General features: G+C 46.6%; 1 protein-coding gene across 1 annotated transcript; it reads right to left on the reverse strand.

Moving 5' to 3' along the window:
- Positions 1 to 1,163: 1,163 nt before the first annotated feature.
- smtna (smoothelin a) lies at positions 1,164 to 20,863 on the reverse strand. Its single transcript, XM_061261941.1, has 10 exons — positions 20,730 to 20,863; positions 14,870 to 15,031; positions 14,113 to 14,188; positions 12,735 to 12,842; positions 12,129 to 12,180; positions 9,983 to 10,162; positions 9,533 to 9,641; positions 8,668 to 8,819; positions 5,578 to 5,770; positions 1,164 to 1,320 (listed from the first exon to the last, which is right to left on the reverse strand). The coding sequence occupies exons 2-9, from the start codon at positions 15,029 to 15,031 to the stop codon at positions 5,623 to 5,625; spliced, it is 987 nt and encodes a 328-aa protein (XP_061117925.1). The 5' UTR covers positions 20,730 to 20,863; the 3' UTR covers positions 1,164 to 1,320; positions 5,578 to 5,622.
- Positions 20,864 to 21,086: the final 223 nt, after the last annotated feature.

The raw sequence follows: 21,086 nt of genomic DNA on the forward strand, positions 1-21,086 counted from the left end.
ACGTTTTATTTTATTTTTTATTAGAAACAAAAATTAAATATTTATGATTGCTGTAATCAAATGATTTACCTTTGATGTTCACACGTGTTAGAAACAAAATACACACAAACACGCACACTCACACACACAGACACACACACTCAAGACACTAACACACACATATTTATATATATATATATATATATAAACATAGCCATGCATTTAGCCAAAGCACGTATACTGTGTCCAGTCCAGTCTCTCTGTGAAAATTATAGCTCTATAAGATGACTCATCGACACATTGGTGCCAACAGTGTAGAGTACAGTGTATTACACTTCAACAGCTTAAGTGGAACAACAAACCATTTTAATCAGTTGACATGTGTATTAGAACACTCTCATTAGAATGTGGTGTGAAAAAATGAGTATGAGTGTATGAGATACCACGGCAATACAATGTATGTGTGTTAACATACAGGACTGACTGATGGGTCCACTGGCCGATTATGATTCAGAGACAGGCGGAATAGGTGTATTAATATTAATAACACTCTCTAAGTATAGCACTCAAAGTGTTCTGTGCTTATATGGACAGCCAATCGAGATGGTGGTGGAGAGGAAGTGAGTTTGTCCCTACAGGCCCCCAGTGGGGAACATTAAGTGTGATCTCGCAGAGCATGCAGTGGTTGGAGACCGGATGTAGAATCCATTCATCACATTGAGATACAATGACCGTTGCAGGTGAATTCATCCCTGTATCTCAAACAGGAAAGCTCATAACCCGTAAGACACCTGCACACACCAGCACTAGCATGATAGCTGAGCCATGCAGGAAGTCCTTTCTCTCCTTCTGGAAAGGGAACACGGTTTTTGGCTGACCTGTATTTTGGAAAAGAAGGTGAATTGAATAGCTGGAGTAACAGCAAGGTAACAATGGGGAGGGGGTTGGAGTAGCAGCGCAGAAACAGCGGGAGATTCAGTGTGTTTGTCTTTCTATGACCCTTTGGGGGTGGGGTGGGGGGTGGGGGGGGGGGGGGTGGCAGTGTTCATCCCTGACCTCGGGTCAGAAGCAGAGGTGTAAAATCCAGGTTCAGAAAGTAAAAGTCCGCCCCAGTATTTTGTTCCAATCACCTGGACGGACTTGCTAACTAGCGCAAATCTTCAGCCAGGAGGCAATTGGTTGATGGGGGTTAGACACACATGGCAGGATATGGTGGGCTGTCCACCTACGGTCAGAAGGCAGAGGAACCCCTTCTACTCAGGTGCACCGGTGAATTCACACTCAGGAGTCTGGCTTCCTGTCACCTCCGGAACACCATTCTCACCTCATCCAACAGTAAGCCTGAGAGAGAGAGAGAGGGAGATAGGTGGAGAGAGAGAGGGAGAGAGAGAGAGGGAGAGAGGGGAAGAAGAGAGGGGGTAGAGGGGGAGGGAGGAGAGAAAGAGGGGGAGAGAGAGAGGGGGGAGAGAGATCTATTAGTTGATGTATCAATTCAATTTAAAATGCTTTATTGGCATGGCAAATAAATTCACTTGTATTGCCAAAGCGGAGAGGAGAGGGGGGGGGAGAGGGGAGTGCAGTTTACAAAAGAAGCATAGATATAGTTAGCACAAAGAAAATCAGAAATGAGAGAAAGGAAGCTGAATTACAGCTCTAGAACACTAGTCTACAAAAGCATGACCAAGAATATGTGTTCAGTATTTTGCAACACGTAAAGCAGCCTGTGTCCACCAGGGGTGTGGTTTCACACGCAGAGTCCCATTAGGGTTCATGTGGCAGCCTTTCATTGAACATTAAAAATGCACTGCGCTGTTCTTTTCCAACATTTACATAAGACTTCAGCACCGGTACAAGTGGCTGATCCTAAGCCAGTAAGCAATTACTGTAGGTCTTTATTAAAGTGTACATTTAAAATTTAGTTAAAAATTGAGCACTGCAAAGAAATTATGTTTTAGTCTTGTAAGACTTAATATCCTATTTTTCTCTCAAGTAGCATATTTGAGACATGGCTCAGGCAGTAAGAGCAGTCGTCTGGCAGTTGGAGGGTTGCTAGTTCGATCCCCCGCCTGGGCTGTGTCGAAGTGTCCCTGAGCAAGACACCTAACCCCCAATTGCTCCTGATGAGCTGGTTGGTGCCTTGCATGGCAGCCAATCACTGTTGGTGTGTGAGTGTGTGTATGAATGGGTGAATGAGAAGCATCAATTGTACAGCGCTTTGGATAAAGGTGCTATATAAAAGCCAACCATTTACCATTTTTGCTTACTTTATGTTAGTGTTTGTTATTATTGTTATTTCATCTTTTTAAAAGAAATAAGATTTTAAGTCTCAATTTAAGACTAAAATGCTTAGTGAGTGTGGATGAATTACACTTATAAAAGTACAAATGGATGCAGTTCACAACATGTAATAATGAATATGTCGTAGCATAAAAATAACAGACAGAATTAAAATATTATTTGAGCATTTAGATTACTATATGTAAGCATTTTTCAAGCGCAAGTTTGCAAAAATGAATACACAAAGCAGAAAGAGAAGTGAGTACTGAGTTGGTACTATGCGAGAATGATCTCCAAAGATAGACTGCAAAACCACAGAATCATCCATGGGAAGTTTTTTAAATTAATTAAGACATTTTTGATATGGAAGCCAGCCATGGTTTGGATCAATACCTACTGAATTCAGTCAGCTCAGAAAATGATCAAATAATTAATTGATTTAAAAATGCCTGTAATGCAATAAATGAAAATTTATTCAGTTCAGTTAATTTCCTGAAGTGATTGAGTTGAAAATGAACGACCCCAACACTGTCGTTAGTTCTAACAACCAAAGTAACAGCGCAATGAAATATGCTCTCTCTGACAACTTTATTTGGAACACCTGTACACCTACTAATGCATGTGATTATCTAATCAGCCAATCTTGTGCAGCAGTGCAATGCATAAAATCATGCAGATATGGGTGAGGAGCTTCAGTTAATTTTCACATCAACTATCAGAATGTGGAAAAATGTTTATCTTGACCGTGGCATGATTGTTGGTGCCAGACAGGGTGGTTTGAGTATTTCAGTAACTGCTGCTCTCCTGGGAGTTCACTCAGAATGGTGCGAAAAACAAAAAACATCCAGTGAGCAGTAGTTCTGTGGACAGAAATGCCTTGTTGTTGAGAGAGGTCAGAGGAGAAGGGCCAGACTGGTTTGAGCTGACAGAAAGGCTACGGTAACTCAGATAACCACTCTGTACAATTGCGGTGAGCTACAACAGCTGTGTTTTAGCTAGAGGCACACTCTCACTCACAGCTGTGGTTTAGCTAGAGGCACACTCTCACTCAGAGCTGTGTTTTAGCTAGAGGCACACTCTCACTCACAGCTGCACCATAGAGACATGCTCAAACAGGTCCTGTTGCTTTAATCCCAGCGGAACCCACACAGCCATCCCACACTCAAAAAAACAACAATAACAAAGTAAAGGAAAAGCTTGTGATAAATTCTGCCTCATACTTTTCCCTGTCTCTGTCTCTGTCCCTGTCTCTGCCTATGACCCATTCTCTATCTCTGCCTCTCTCTCTGTGTCTCTGTCCCTGTCTGTGTCTCTAACCCATTCTCTGCCTGTGTCTCTGTCTCTGTCTCTATCTCTGCCTCTATCCCTGTCTATGAGTCTGACTCTGTCTGACCCAGTCTCTATCTCTGCCTCTCTCTCTGCCTCTGTCCCTGTCTGTGACTCTGACCCATTCTCTGCCTCTGCCTCTGCCTGTGTCTCTGTCTCTGACTCTGACCCTGTCTCTGATTCTGACCCATTCTCTGTCTCTGACTCTGACCCATTCTCTGTCTCTGACTCTGACCCATTCTCTGTCTCTGCCTCTGACCCATTCTCTGTCTCTGACTCTGTCTCTGACCCTGTCTCTGACCCATTCTCTGTCTCTGACTCTGTCTATGACCCTGTCTCTGACCCTGTCTCTGTCTCTGACTCTGACCCATTCTCTGTCTCTGTCTCTGTCTCTGACCCTGTCTCTGTCTCTGACCCATTCTCTGTCTCTGTCTCTGACCCTGTATCTGCCTCTCACTCCCCCTCGCCCTCCCTCCCTCCCTCCCTCCCTCGTCCCCTCCCTCCCTCCGTCTCTCTCCACCACACTCTCGCCCTCCCTCCCACCATCTCTCTCTCACTCATTCTGTTCAGCGCCTGAAAGAAGGGCCGATGGCTCCTTTTAAAGTGCAGAGCTGCAGACGGCCAAATAAAGTAATGCCCCTCTGTGCCAGAAGGAGAAGGCAGTAATTAGGCTGTGCCTCTGGAGCAGCACAGGCTGGAGAACAGAGGGAATGCTGGGATATCGGACACATTCATCACTGTGCAGAAACACATCGAGATAGACTAATCACCCAAATACCAACACACCCATCACAAAGATACAGCAAAACCAGAATACACAGAGACTAATCACCCAAATACCAGCACACCCATCACAAAGATACAGCAAAACCGGAATACACAGAGACTAATCACCCAAATACCAACACACCCATCACAAAGATACAGCAAAACCGGAATACACAGAGACTAATCACCCAAATACCAGCACACCCATCACAGAGATACAGCAAAACCAGAATACACAGAGACTAATCACCCAAATACCAGCACACCCATCACAAATATACAGCAAAACCAGAATACACAGAGACTAATCACCCAAATACCAACACACCCATCACAAATATACAGCAAAACCAGAATACACAGAGACTAATCACCCAAATACCAGCACACCCATCACAAAGATACAGCAAAACCAGAATACACAGAGACTAATCACCCAAATACCAACACACCCATCACAAAGATACAGCAAAACCAGAATACACAGAGACTAATCACCCAAATACTTAACACACCCATCACAAAGATACAGCAAAACCGGAATACACAGAGACTAATCACCCAAATACTTAACACACCCATCACAAAGATAATCAGCACAACAAAACCAGAACACAACACACTGAGCAGCACATCACCACAATGGGACACTGAATGCACAAACACACCGAGACTAATAACCTAACACCGCACTCCATAATCACATTTGTGATTATGTGATTTTCACCTACTTGCACACTTTATAATTATTCTATAATCCTTGTCCTAAATTCTGCAAACCCCACATGGCAGCTTTCTTTGAAATGTATCCATTTTTGGGCAACAGCACACATCAGCACACTGGGACATCAAAGAGGGCGACCGTTGACCGACAACAAAAACAGTTCCCGCACTCTCAGGAATAAAGAGACGGTGGAGGTGCATTTTTGTTCTTCAAGGATCAAATTTCCCAAATGCACCCTGCAAATACAGAAATGTTCTCACTGGGTTCAAATGACGACTTTTTCCAAGCAAAAAAGGTACAAATGAGTTAGATATTGCTGGCTAGGGGTATAATTCTATGTAGCTATAGGGTACCACCCCAGCGACAAGCTTTGGACCTTTTTAAGCTCTTTTCATACTACATTTCTGAGAGTGTGAGCATGCAGAACTACTGAACAAGGGCATGAAGAACAGGCCGCACCCAGCGTGCGGCTCCGAGCTGCTCCTGCTCCTGCTGAACCTCACCTTTAAGCGTGTGCTCGGGGGCAGGCGTGTTGGGGGGGGGGGTCTTCAGCAGGACTTTTTGGTTTTGACGAGCCCCTTCTGCACCAGGTTCCTGTAGAACTCCTGGATGTAGGTATACACACACTTCCAGTCCGGCTCGCGCATTCGAATCATGTCCTCCACATCCAGCAGGGCGGGGCAGTCCGCCAGCCTTCTGCAAGGGAGGGGGTTGAAATCGCACACTATATTAAAAATATGCCGAAAATAAGATGGATTTTCAGACATACTACTTTAAGCACAGTGCGCGTTGATGCCGGCAGCTAGCTGATGTGACTTTGTGTAAGGAAACATTTTAAAACATAATCGCTCAACTCTTTTTCTGCTTTGGTTTAAACACTGCCCTCCTGGTTGCTTGGGTCATGACCTAACGCAATGCACTGTGGGATACTGGTATGCATAGAGTCATTACATTACATGACATTAATGGCAATACCCCCCCCCAAAAATGGCAATACCCCCCCAAAAAAAAAAAAAAAAAATGCACTTCTGATGACAACTATGTTTAGAACAGCATTTCCTGTGTATTTTGCTAGTTTCTGGATGTGATGCTCTGACTTATGGTAGAACCTATGCACTTGTAAGTCGCTTTGGATTAAAAGCGTCTGCCAAATGACTAAAATGTAAAATGTAAAAATGTACCACATCACGCAAATGAGCAAACCGCTTATCTAGCCAAACAAAACTAGCAAAGGTATCATCCTAATGACAAGTAAATAACAAGTACAGACAACAGTTAAGGTTTACAGGGACGTAGGGAGGGGCGGGGAGAGGTGCAGCTTGAAGAGGTGTGTCTTCAGTCCGGTGTTGGCATGCTATGATGTGTCACCGAATGTAGAGTGACATCCGGGTAGTTTTAGCACACTATTTTACGCAACTACAGTTTCTGACACACTAATACTATTTTGACACACTAAAGAGTAAACTAGTATACGGACGCAAATGATTGTGAAAAAGGAAAGACACACAGCGCTATGGGCCTGTCTACTGCTGTGTGTGAGAAGACCCAGGAGGTAATAGAGGATTTCAGAGGTACAGAGAGCAGCTTGTCCCTGTCTGCACTGGCAGACATTACCACACCATCTGGGCCGTCTGGGCACCATCAAAGACCTGGAGCGAGGGATAACACCCGCCAGGACCATCACATCTTCTAAAGTCAACACAGAAACAATCATCTCCGCAACGCTAATCTTTCACCCAGAGCATCCTCTGCTCCAAACTGCAACTGCAGCCATCAAAACAAAAAACCTGCACTATTGCTGTCAAGATTGGACATCAATAGTAAACACATAATTCTACAATGCCAGAATTATTTTTTTTAAACCAGAATCGCACACACATGCAGTGCACCCACTGAAAATACACCCTCTTGTCATCAGGCGGTGATGACACTAAACCCTGACCCCCTGATATTAAGCATGGCGTCTCAGAGTGTTTCGGCTTTTACGATTCCTGGAAATGTGCAGTAAACAAAGTGAGAGGTCAAAGGAAGCCCAGACAGAGTCCATTCTGCTGGGACTGATCCCAGAAAATAGCTTAGAAAGAAAGTGTGTGTGTGTGTGTGTGTGTGTGTGTGTGTGTGTGTGTGTGTGTGTGTGCGTGCGTGAATGCTTGTGAGTACGTGTTCACAAGTGGCCACTCCACTCTGAGCCAAATCCTTCTCCTCTGTCCTCATCTTCCTCAACCTGTCGGCCACCTTCCATACAGTCAACCATGAGATTCTGCTCTCTGTATTGGGATGGGTGTCACAGGATCTGTGTGGTTATCTTCCTACCTCTCTGGTCATTCCTACCAGGTGACATGGAGGGGCTCAGTCTCTGACCCTCACCCCCTACAAACTGGAGTCCCGCAGGTTCTTGGTCCCGCAGGTTCTTGGTCCTCTCCTCTTCTCTCTGTACACCATGTCTATTGGTTCTGTTATCTCTTCTCCTGGCTTTCCTTACCACTGTTATGCCAATGACACTCAACTCTTTCTTTCCTTCCCTCCCGATAGTCAGGTCACCACACAGATCTCTGCCTGCTTGGCTGACATCTCTGCGTGCATGACCTCCCACCACCTGAAGCTTAAGCTTAAGCTTGGTAAGACTGAGCTGCTCTACATCCCTGCAACAATCTCTAAGTCTCCAACAATCGACCTCTCACTGATCATCGGGGACTTTGTAGTGTCTTCCTCCCCAAGAAACTTGAGGTGACCCTGGCTCCACACATATGCTCCACTGCCAGAACCAGCAGGTTCCTCCTCCAAAATATAGGCCATATTCGTCAGCTCCTAACAAAGAAAGACACCCAGCTCCTAGTCCAGGCGTGCGTCATCTCCCGTCTGGATTACTGCAACTCCCTCCTAGCCGGTCTCCCAGCTTGTGCCATCAAGCCCCTTCAGCTGGTCCAGAATGCTGCAGCCTGTCTGACCACCAGTCGGCCCAGGTCACCCCACTCCTTGCCTGCACTGGCTGCCTATTGCCGCACACATCCGCTTCAAGGCGCTAGTGTTGCCATTTGAGGCTGCTAAGTGCCCCACTGTACATCCAAACTGGTCCGCATTTTAAATACTCTAAATAGCCGCTATTTTATTCATAAATGTTGACAAACATCTGTTCAATAGTGATGGTTTTGCATTACCATGACAAAACATGATTAATAATCATCCAAATATTATATAAGTTATGCGGAGTCGGTGTCAGAGTCGGGAGTCGGGAGTCAGTGTCAGACGATTAGTCACTTATTTTGATAAGGATTAAATGACAAATTGTAAAGTTATTTTTAACCGGCAAATGCCACTGTCCGAGGTCAGTTTTTTTATTTTGTATTTTTCTTTTTTTTAAATCGATTTTCATTTTGTGAACTTTAAGCCAGGAACACACCTTTTCAGACTGTACCTTAGTGTGTGTGTGTGTGTGGGCCTGTGAGTTGTGATGTATCTGCATGCATGTGTGTGTATGTATGTGCCTGGGAGTTTGTGATGTATCTGCATGCATGTGTGTGTGTGTGTGTGTGCCTGTGAGTTTGTGATGTATATGCGTGCGTGTGTGTGTGTGTGTGTGTGCGTAAACTCACTCAGCTGTGTTGAACGCAGTCTCAAACCTATGTCTGCGGTCCGTGAGACCGAGGGAGGAATAGTCGAAGGCGTGGGGGAAGAAGTGATGAACAAGTGCGCAGAAGGCCAAACCGTCGCTCCAACTGGAGGAGAAGTTCTGGATGTCCACGCCCTGTAAGAGAGGGGGGTGAGTCTGCACCCAAACCCAAACCCTGCCGAAACTTTTTGTTGTTGTTGTTTTGCAGTGCGGGAGACGAATGCAGAGGCTAATAATGAAATGCACTTGAAGTGCATGAATGAGCACAATGCCATTTGGCAGGGAGCTTCATTACTCAGAGATAAGTGGGTGGGTGAGATGGAGTCCAACTTGCTGTCTGTTAGATTGGTATACACACACGTGCGCGCATACACATACACACACACACACACACACACACACCTCTGCACACACATGCACACTCACATGCACACTTACTCAGGAAAGCACAGGCATACACACGCGTGTAGACATCTTTACACACACAGTCACACACAAACACACCAACGCACACACACACACACACACACATACACATACACGCACACGCACACATACATGCGCACACGTGCACACACACGCACACATACACATACAAGCACACGCACACACACACGGATACACATACATGCACACACACACACACACACATACACGCACACGCACACGCACACGCACACATACACATACACATACACATACACATACACACGCACACACACACACACACACATACATGCACACACACACACATACACGCACACGCACACACACACATACACATACACATACACATACACATACACACGCACAGACACACAGACGCAGCGCAGCAGAGCCGTGCTGACCTCATAGGCATCGGTCTTGGCCCGGCACCAGTCCAGAAGCATCTGTTTGATGTTTTTACTGTTAGGGACACCAGACACAGGGGAGCGTGGCATTCTACAGCCAGGCAGTCTGAAAGAGAGTTACACATTATCATATTTTACATACTTCTGCATTCGTCATTCCAATAAACCAAATATGAATTGAGGAGAGAGACAGTGCCAGAGAGAGATAGAGACATAGCGAGTGAGAGAGACAGAGCGACAGAGCCAGAGAGAGAATGAGAGAATGAGAGAAATAGAGGAGGCAGAGAGAAAGTCAGAGATGGAGATAAAGAAACTACTGCCTCATATAAGGAAAAACAATGCACTCTCCCTCCCTCCCACCCTCTCTCCCACCCTCTCTCTCCCTCCCTCCCTCCCACCCTCTCTCCCTCTCTCCCTCTCTCCCTCCCTCCCTCCCTCTCTCCTCACCCCGTGCCTCCACTCTCTCTCTCCAGTTTCTGGACGACAGCCTGGCGGGTCGGTGTGATGGAGGATTTGGGCTTCATCAGCTCTTTGCGTTTCTCCGCCTGCCTCCTCTCCAGCTCCCTCAGCCCACTGCTGCCCCCACCGGCCCCACGCAAAGGACTGTCATCCTGCCGGGTGGAAATACTGAGGAACAGAGAGAGGGGGTATTGAGGAACAGAGAGAGGGGGTATTGAGGAACAGAGAGAGGGGGTATTGAGGAACAGAGAGAGAGAGTACTGAGGAACAGAGAGAGAGAGAGAGAGACAGTACTGAGGAACAGAGAGACAGTACTGAGGAACAGAGAGACAGTATTGAGGAACAGAGAGAGAGAGTACTGAGGAACAGAGAGACAGTATTGAGGACCAGAGAGAGAGAGAGAGAGAGACAGTACTGAGGAACAGAGAGAGAGAGAGAGAGAGAGACAGTACTGAGGAACAGAGAGACAGTACTGAGGAACAGAGAGAGAGAGTACTGAGGAACAGAGAGACAGTATTGAGGACCAGAGAGAGAGAGCACTGAGGAACAGAGAGACAGTATTGAGGAACAGAGAGAGAGAGAGAGAGACAGTACTGAGGAACAGAGAGAGAGAGTACTGAGGAACAGAAAGAGAGTACTGAGGAACAGAGAGAGAGAGAGTACTGAGGAACAGAGAGACAGTATTGAGGAACAGAGAGAGAGAGAGAGAGACAGTACTGAGGAACAGAGAGAGAGAGTACTGAGGAACAGAAAGAGAGTACTGAGGAACAGAGAGAGAGAGAGTACTGAGGAACAGAGAGACAGTATTGAGGAACAGAGAGAGAGAGAGAGAGACAGTACTGAGGAACAGAGAGAGAGAGTACTGAGGAACAGAAAGAGAGTACTGAGGAACAGAGAGAGAGAGAGTACTGAGGAACAGAGAGACAGTATTGAGGAACAGAGAGAGAGAGAGAGAGAGAGAGAGAGAGACAGTACTGAGGAACAGAGAGAGAGCACTGAGGGACAGAGAGAGAGTACTGAGGAACACCGAGAGAGAGAGCACTGAGGGACAGAGAGAGAGTACTGAGGAACAGAGAGAGAGAGTACTGAGGAACAGAGAGAGAGTACTGAGGAACAGAGAGAGAGAGCACTGAGGGACAGAGAGAGAGTACTGAGGAACAGAGAGAGAGTACTGAGGAACAGAGAGAGAGTACTGAGGAACACAGAGAGAGTACTGAGGAACAGAGAGAGAGTACTGAGGAACACAGAGAGAGTACTGAGGGACACAGAGAGAGAGTACTGAGGAACAGAGAGAGAGTACTGAGGAACAGAGAGAGAGTACTGAGGAACAGAGAGAGAGTACTGAGGAACAGAGAGAGAGAGTACTGAGGAACAGAGAGAGAGTACTGAGGAACAGAGAGAGAGAGCACTGAGGGACAGAGAGAGTACTGAGGAACAGAGAGAGAGTACTGAGGAACAGAGAGAGAGTACTGAGGAACAGAGAGAGAGTACTGAGGAACACAGAGAGAGTACTGAGGGACACAGAGAGAGAGTACTGAGGAACAGAGAGAGAGTACTGAGGGACAGAGAGAGAGTACTGAGGAACAGAGAGAGAGAGAGTACTGAGGAACAGAGAGAGAGAGTACTGAGGAACACAGAAAGAGAGTATTGAGGACTATTGAGGAGAGAGAGTACTGAGGAACAGAGAGAGAGAGTACTGAGGAACAGAGAGACAGAGAGAGTACTGAGGAACACAGAGAAAGCGATAGTACTGAGGAGAACGGGAGAGAGTTAGCGATTAGATCTGCTCTGAGCAGGCAGCCCAGTCCTGCTGTCCCTACAGAGCCTGGATCTGCTGGAGCAGTGCTGTCAGAACTACAACAAAAGTGTCAGTCTCAAACTCAGCACCATGGAGGGCCGTGTAGATGCTGGGTTTTACTCCAGTATCGGATCTTGATTATATAATTAGCTCAATTATACAAAAGCTAGTTCCTCACACAGAAATGATAAAAATTTGTTCAGTTATTTGCTGAATCAGGGCAGTTGGTTTGCACATAATGTATATGAAGTGAAATGTGTGTCTAAATAACAACAATACATATTCTGTGTGTTAAATGCATCTGTTGAAGCTCACCTGGTGTTCCATGCTACTCACCTGCCCACTTTCTTATTGCAGCTGGAGGAGGACTGAGTTTGGACTGCTCCTTCTGGGGAGAAGAAATGACACAATCTGCGAGTGGAAGGTAAAATGTGGCACAACGGTCTGCAAGCATGAGGGTACAGGTAGTCATATGTTAAAAGCAACACCAGCAGGGTAGGGTAGTTCATTAAAAATATTACAGAGTGAATCAGATTCATTCATATTCTAATCTATTCCAGGAGAGGCGGATATGTGAAAGAAATCAGCGACAAACAAATTATAATAGACCCCTTATTTGAGACAGCAATAATAATATTTTTTTATTTAGCTGACACTTTTATCCAAAGTGACAGTTGATTAGACGAAGCAGAGCACAATCCCCCCTTGGAGCAATGCCTTGCTCAAGGGCCCAACAGCTGGATGGAACTTATGGTCGCTATACTGGAGCTTGAACCACCAACCTTCCGGGTCCCAGTCATGTACAGATCCGTCATGTACCTTAGCCAAAAGGCTACAGGCTGTCCATCCAAAAACAAAGCTTGGTTGTTTTAAACACTGCAGCTGTCCTGCTATACAATGTATGGTGAATGAGGTTGAGTTTGGAGGTCAGAGGTCACTCACTGTGTGCGGAGCTCAAGGTCGGCTTCTCGCCTGCAGCGCCCCCTGCTGGCCGAACATTCTGCTCCTCCTTCTGCTGCTGTCCAGCGGCTCGGTCCTGCTCTCTCTGGGCTACGGGAGGGAGGGAGAGAGGGAGGGAGAGAGGGAGAGAGAGAGGGAGGGAGGGAGGGAGAGAGGGAGAGAGGGAGAGAGGGAGAGAGGGAGGGAGGGAGAGAGGGAGAGGTGATGGAGCAGGGGAAGGAGGTTGTGGACGGACAGTCACAGGTGCAGAAGAAGATTGCATTCAGAAACATAGAGCATATGACTAGTGCTATTGAGGCAGACAGACAGACAGACAGACAAGCAGGCAGGCAGAGACAGACAAGCAGAGACAGATAGACAGACAGACAGACAAACAGGCACGCAGGCAGATAGACAGACAGACAGGCAGAGACAGACAGACAGACAAGCAGTGACAGACAAGCAGACAGGCAAAGACAGATAGACAGGCAAGCAGAGACAGACAGACAGACATGCAGAGACAGACAGGCAGGCAGGCAGGCAAAGACAGACAGACAGGCAGGCAGGCAGGCAGGCAGACAGAGACAGACAGACAGGCAGGCAGAGACAGACAGACAGGCAGACAGACACACAGGCAGACAGGCAGACAGACAGACAGACAGACAGGCAGGCAGGCAGGCAGGCAGACAGACAGGCAGGCAGAGACAGACAGACAGGCAGACAGGCAGGCAGAGACAGACAGGCAGACAGACAGACAGACAAACAGGCACGCCGGCAGATAGACAGACAGACAGGCAGAGACAGACAGACAGACAAGCAGTGACAGACAGACAGACAGGCAGACAGAGACAGACAGATAGGCAGGCAGAGACAGACAGGCAGGCAGAGACAGACAGACAGACAGACAGACAGGCAGGCAGGCAGGCAGGCAGGCAGGCAGGCAGACAGACAGGCAGGCAGATAGACAGGCAGAGAGACAGGCAGGCAGAGACAGACAAGCAGACAGACAGACAGACAGACAGACAGACAGACAGGCAGACAGGCAGGCAGACAGACAGGCAGAGACAGACAGGCAGACAGAGACAGACAAACAGACAGACAGGTAGACAGACAGACAGGCAGGCAGACAGGCAGACAGAAACAGACAGACAGGTAGACAGACAAACAGGCAGACAGACAGACAGACAGACAGACAGGCAGGCAGGCAGGAGACAGACAGGCAGACAGACAGGCAGGCAGACAGACAGGTAGGCAGAGACAGACAGACAGACAGACAGACAGACAGGTAGACAGACAGGCAGGCAGACAGGTAGACAGACAGACAGGCAGGCGGAGACAGACAGACAGAAAGATGTCGGTCCTTCCTCTTCTCTGATCTCACCTCTCTTCTTCTTCCGCAGATCCCTCAAGGCGGTGCGGATCAGCTTCCTCTCCTCAAAGTCAGACGTCTCGTCCAGCTGCTCCCACCACACCACACCACACGTGACAGTACATTCATTTAGCAGACCATTTTCATCCAAAACAAAGTACAATAAGTCCATACTGAAGGTCAGAGTAACAACTACTACAGGTTGGTTAACAAACAATCCACACAGAGCATCAGTTGTCTACAGACATGAACATTCAGTGAAGTTCACATGGTAAATATACAGTATGTATGCCAAGTCTGTAAGTATGGTGTGTGTGTGTGTGTGTGTGTGAGAGTGTGAGTGAGTGTATGTGTGTATGTATGTATGTGTGAGTGTGTGTATGAGTGTGTTAGTGTGTGCATGTGCATGTGAGTGTGAGTGTGTGTATGTCAGTGAGTGTGGATGTGTGTGTGAGAGTGTCTGTGTGTATGTGAGTGTGTGTATGGGTGTGTATGTGAGTGTATGTGTGCGTGAGTGTGAGTGTGTGCATTGATGAGTGTGTGAGTGTGAGTGTGCATGTGAGAGTGTGTGTGTGTGTATGTGCGTGTGTGTGTGTGAGTGTGTGAGAGTGTGTGTGTATGTGTGTGAGTGTGAGTGTGTGCGTTGATGAGTGTGTGAGTGTGAGTGTGCGTGTGTGTGTGTGAGAGAGTGTGTGTGAGTGTGTGTGTGTGTGTGTGTGTGTGTATGGGTGTGTGTGAGTGTGTGAGTGTGCGTGCGTGCGTGTGTTACCATCCTGTCCAGCGCCTCCTCCTCCTCGATTGTGGCCAGCTGCTGGAGGGTGAGTTTGGCTCCGCTCTCCTTGGGGGACCCACTGGCTGCCCCGGCTTCGCTGGCCCCCGGCCCCTTATCCACGGGGGCCCCTCCCTGCTTCAGCTCGACCCCTGGCTCCATCTCAATGCACAGAGGGAGAGAGGGAGTAAGAGAGAACAGAGGATGAAAAACAGAGCAGGGGAACAGAGGAGGGAAGGAGAACTGAGGGAACAGGCAGAATTATTTTCCCAAAAGAAAAAGGCTGATAAAAAATTCAAGCATGGAAATGCATTTGCCTACAGCACATACTCTTAATAATAACAGAGACAGGACCTTCCGCTAAGCGATGAAAACTCTGGACTGGAGTGTCTGTGTGAGAATCTGCGGCACACTGGAGGCCAGAGCTCAGTTCAGTAGCCTTTACTGCCGTGGCACACATTATACTTGTGTTGCCAAAGCGCGAGCTCGAGAGACCATTCACGAACAACCAACAGCAAACTGCCATATAAAAATAACATCAATAACAACGCAAGAAATAAGAGTGTTTTTTTTCACTGAGCCAGACATACTTTCCCAGAACACGGCCCAGATATCGGTATGCCAGCCTTTATTTGGATATACAGTGCATCCGGAAAGTATTCACAGCGCTTCACTTTTCCCACATTTTGTTATGTTACAGCCTTATTCCAAAATGGAAGAAATTCTTTTTTTTTCTCCAAATTCTACACACAACACCCCATAATGACAACATGAAAGAAGTTTTTTTGAAATTTTTGCAAATTTATTAAAAATAAAAAACTAAGAAATCACATGTACATAAGTATTCACAGCCTTTGCTCAATACTTTGTTGATGCACCTTTGGCAGCAATTACAGCCTCAAGTCTTTTTGAATATGATGCCACAAGCTTGTCACACCTATCTTTGGGCAGTTTCGCCCATTCCTCTTTGCAGCACCTCTCAAGCTCCATCAGGTTGGATGGGGAGCGTCGGTGCACAGCCATTTTCAGATCTCTCCAGCGATGTTCAATCGGATTCAAGTCTGGGCTCTGGCTGAGCCACTCAAGGACATTCACAGAGTTGTCCTGAAGCCACTCCTTTGATATCTTGGCTGTGTGCTTAGGGTCGTTGTCCTGCTGAAAGATGAACCGTCGCCCCAGTCTGAGGTCAAGAGCGCTCTGGAGCAGGTTTTCATCCAGGATGTCTCTGTACATTGCTGCATTCATCTTTCCCTCAATCCTGACTAGTCTCCCAGTTCCTGCCGCTGAAAAACATCCCCACAGCATGATGCTGCCACCACCATGCTTCACTGTAGGGATGGTATTGGCCAGGTGATGAGCGGTGCCTGGTTTCCTCCAAACATGGAATTCGGAGGAAAAAAATGAATTTAATCAATTTTGGAATAAGGCTATAACATAACAAAATGTGGAACAAGTGAAGCGCTGTGAATACTTTCTGGATGCACTGTATGTGTGTATATGGATATATCTGTATTGCCGCACTCTATAAATCGCCCTGGACCCATTAAAATAATTACTGCACTCCTGAGATGCACACCAATGTGTGCAAACCACTCAAACCACAAAACACATCATCACACACAAAAAATGCAAACCTTCCAGCTAACAGAAAACACAACACAGGTCAGATTGTATAGCCAGGTGGGAGGTGGGGTGGCAGGTTTTTGATGCAGCTCGGGGATTTGGGGGATTCGGTACAAGGGTCGGACACACAGGAGAGGTTCACATGCACAAATCCTAATTTGTGCATTTGATTGATTCACCGTGCAATGACTGACAGCACAGTCACTGAGCACTATAGCAACAGTCACCATCCAATGACTGACAGCACAGTCACTGAGCACTATAGCAACAGTCACCATCCAATGACTGAGTTCATATCCACCAATATATTATGTGATCATTAGTACATTATTAATAGAACAAAACAGTTTTTAATTGGTTTATTTAAAAAAAGATTATAATAGTAACAATTTAATAAGTAATAGTTATAGTAATAATAGTAATAGTAATAATTTCTGAAAGTATAACCTAGTCTTCAGGTAAAAATGTAACAACAAACGTCAGAACTTCAATTAAGGTCACTCAACTATCCATTATGTTTAAATTGTATGTTCACTTTATTGTACTCACTTATAAGTATATTCACTCAAAACATATTGCTGCCTCACACACACACACACACACACACACAAATTACATCTCCGACCTTCTTAAATGCTGCTCAGTTCAAACTGCTATTCTCATCTCTCAGCAGAATGGCACAGAGCGTGTGTGTGTATGTGTGTGTGTGTGTGTGTATGTGAGTGCGTGTGTCTGTGTCAGTCTGTCCATTCTTCTCTATATTTGTTGAGCCCCCCTTTCTCTCCTCTGTGATGTGGGGGGGTCTCACAGGGGAGAGAAGAGGGGACTCCCCCACCTCGTTCCATGCGGGAAGTACCCTGCCAGTTCGGGAGCACCAGGACACCCCATGAACATCCCCTGAGAACCCCTGATGTCCAGCAGCCAGGTCTGTCCGCGTGGCAGACTGCAGCTGAGCTCTCACAGGGTGGTATCACAGGAGGACCTTTCAACTGCGGCTCTGACATGCAGCCTTACGGTGCCCTTATTGGCCAGTGGGGGGCGCTCAAGAGTGACCAGACACACATTCCTACCTGAATGCACCTTACGGAGCCCTGGGTGACACAGGGACCAGTCACACATAGCCCTGTGACACAGGGACCAGTCACACATAGTCCTGTGATACAGGGACCAGTCACACATAGCCCTGTGATACAGGGACCAGTCACACATAGCCCTGTGATACAGGGACCAGTCACACATAGTCCTGTGACACAGGGACCAGTCACACATAGTCCTGTGATACAGGGACCAGTCACACATAGTCCTGTGACACAGGGACCAGTCACACATAGTCCTGTGATACAGGGACCAGTCACACATAGTCCTGTGATACAGGGACCAGTCACACATAGTCCTGTGATACAGGGACCAGTCACACATAGTCCTGTGACACAGGGACCAGTCACACATAGTCCTGTGACACAGGGACCAGTCACACATAGTCCTGTGATACAGGGACCAGTCACACATAGTCCTGTGATACAGGGACCAGTCACACATAGTCCTGTGATACAGGGACCAGTCACACATAGTCCTGTGACACAGGGACCAGTCACACATAGTCCTGTGATACAGGGACCAGTCACACATAGTCCTGTGATACAGGGACCAGTCACACATAGTCCTGTGACACAGGGACCAGTCACACATAGTCCTGTGATACAGGGACCAGTCACACATAGTCCTGTGATACAGGGACCAGTCACACATAGTCCTGTGACACAGGGACCAGTCACACATAGTCCTGTGATACAGGGACCAGTCACACATAGTCCTGTGATACAGGGACCAGTCACACATAGCGCCGTGGCAAAACAGGACTCCGTGAGAACAGGACTCCCTCCCCTGCCTTTCAGCTGAACTCATTCAGGTTTTTAAAGCACAGTTCAGCGACACATTCGTCAGACACTGAGCACACTGCTGCAGGGGTGTGTGGCACAGCACAAAACATGAGAGGCGATTCCAAATTTGGGGAAAGAATTATCGTAGAGATGAAAGAGAAATAAAACAGAGAGGGAGAGAACAAGAGCTGGGGCACATGCTAGTGCAGTGGTTCTCAAACTTTTTGGACTCAGAGCACCCCTACACATAGTTTTTTCATTCACGGCACCCCTAAGATACTGATTACTTTTCACTCTCAGGAGCTTATTTCTGGCATTGTTTAACACTTAAGCATAATGTATGATTGGCCCCATTATAACTATTTTCATCATTATTATTATATTTTTATTAATATTAGATGATGATGATGGTTACCACCAAATTATTATATATTTTTTTAATTCAGTAAAACAGATACATTCAGTTTAATTCAAAAGTTCCCATAGCCTATTTCTTATGTGTGCCTTTTTAGCTTTGGCAACTAACTCGGCCACTAAAAAACTAGCCTCTTGTGCTTTGTCAGACACACGCACAGTTGAAATCATACGTTCACTCTCTGCCTCATTTTGTGATTTCAGTCTCTTAAAATATTCTATGTCTTTAGACTTGTGTCCTGGATGCTTTGTTTCAAAGTGCCGTGCTAATTTGCTTGGTACCATCGCTTCATTAGCTAACTTCTCCCTGCATATCAGACATAGTGGCGTGGGGCTCGTAGTAGCACCGCACCAGCTGAAACCATACTTCAGGTAGCAATCTTTGTAAAACCTTAGTTTTGGCCATTTGCTTCCCCTGGCTGGTCGGACACGGCCTCCGATGTCAGTTGCTGAATGGGTGTCACGTTATTTGTTCTCTTAAGAAATCTATCCATACTTTATTTTTCTCACCTACGACATCTGCTGACAGTTAATGTTATAAAAGCGCGCTTCAGAATAAATGCGGTAGTGTATACATTTAGCACAAGAACAAAAATGCACGTACGGTGTTTTCTTTGTGCCAAAATTATGTGCGTGAAGGAATATCCGTTTCTGTTACGAATGACGGAACACAATTTTGAACTTGACGTTTAAACTGGTTATAACATAATTTTATAGGCCTACTTAAAATAGCTAAATTCCAACTATGATCAAATTATTGAGACAGAGAGAGAGAGAGAGAGAGAGAGAGAGAGAGAGAGAGAGAGAGAGAGAGAGAGAGAGAGGTCATCCTCACCTCTCCTGCTCTGTAACCACGCCAACATACGTCTGACCAACTGACCACCATCTGACACTAACACAAACACCCAGGGGAAGATTTATCAAGCACTCTAATGCAACCCCTCCTTCCAAGACATGAATGTAAAACATTATATAAACAGACGATAGCATCTGTTTGACTTAACAGTCAGGGAATTCACTGTAATGTACACAGTGAATGTGAGAGTTTATACGGTAATAAAATGTACAAGTGAGTTGCAGACACTATGAATACTTTTCTCCTCTGTGATGACTACACATAAGAACAGAAAACTCCTGGCAATAAACAGTCTCAAAAACAGTCTCTCTCAAAAACTCACAGAGTCACACACATGCACACACAGTATGTGCATGTACACACACACATTCATAGACACACATGCATGCACACATGCACACACACACACACACACACATACAGACACACTCACACACAGTACGTGCACATACACACACACATACATGTGCGCACACACATACACATACACACACAGTGGCAATGTCCTACCACATGAATGGTTACACACACTATCACTGGGGAAAAAAATAGGATGGATCATATCAAGCTCATCAGCTCATAGCAAGATGTCCCTCAATATATCTTTCAGACCTAGTCCTATGTCAGCTACACAAGTCAGAGTTTCGACATTGATTGAGGAGGTAAGAGCGGTCGCCAGGCAGTCGGAGGGTTGCTGGCTTGATCCCGCCCTGGGTGTGTTGAAGTGTCCCTGAGCAAGACACCTAACCTCCAATTACTCCTGATGAGCTGGTTGGTGCCTTGCATGGCAGCCAATCACCGTTGGTGTGTGAGTGCATGTGGGTGAATGGGTGAATGAGAAGCATCAATTGTACAGCACTTTAGATAAAGGCGCTATATAAATGCAGGGATTTACCCTTTACTCAAAAAATAGCACAAAGAAAGCATATGCATGCATCCACACACACATACACACAAACACACACACACAGACACATGCATGTGCATACACACGCACCCACACACACACAAAGGCAAAGAAAGCATAGTCTCCGCCTAGAGCCTGCTGGCTCCAGTGTTAAACGGGAACAGAGAAAGCTGTTCTTACCTGCGCTGGGTTCTACTGAGCTGCTGGAGGAGAGGGTGCTGCTGGTGGAGGTGGTGCTGAGGTGGAGGTGGTGAGGGTGGTGCTCACAGCAGTGTTCCCGGGGCTAGTTCTATCACCACTCTCATTGGGCGTGTGTCTTCCTCTCTCCCAGGTCCTGTCCTCCACTGAGCCAATGAGCCCGACCTCAGCTTTTCAGTCCTACCTGATGCCACGCCCCCATGACTTGTGATTGGACGGGGGGCCGGGTGTCAGACAGGCACTACCACGCTGCTTAGACCCACTCTACACAGGCTGAAGAGAGACTCTCTCTCTCTCTCTCACACACACTCTACACAGGCTGAGGAAGAGAGGGAGAGA

Source organism: Conger conger, chromosome 12, assembly GCF_963514075.1.
Source record: "Conger conger chromosome 12, fConCon1.1, whole genome shotgun sequence".
Lineage (NCBI taxonomy): Eukaryota > Metazoa > Chordata > Actinopteri > Anguilliformes > Congridae > Conger > Conger conger.

Excerpts from the sequence above, each read along its gene's own strand:
- smtna (XM_061261941.1), bottom strand. The coding sequence starts at position 15,031 with ATGGAGCCAGGGGTCGAGCTGAAGCAGGGAGGGGCCCCCGTGGATAAG. Across the intron at positions 14,189-14,869 it reads AGGAGGCGCTGGACAGGATG|CTGGACGAGACGTCTGACTT; the intron begins GTAACACACGCA and ends TGGTGGGAGCAG. Across the intron at positions 9,642-9,982 it reads AGAGAGAGTGGAGGCACGGG|ACTGCCTGGCTGTAGAATGC; the intron begins GTGAGGAGAGAG and ends ACTCTCTTTCAG.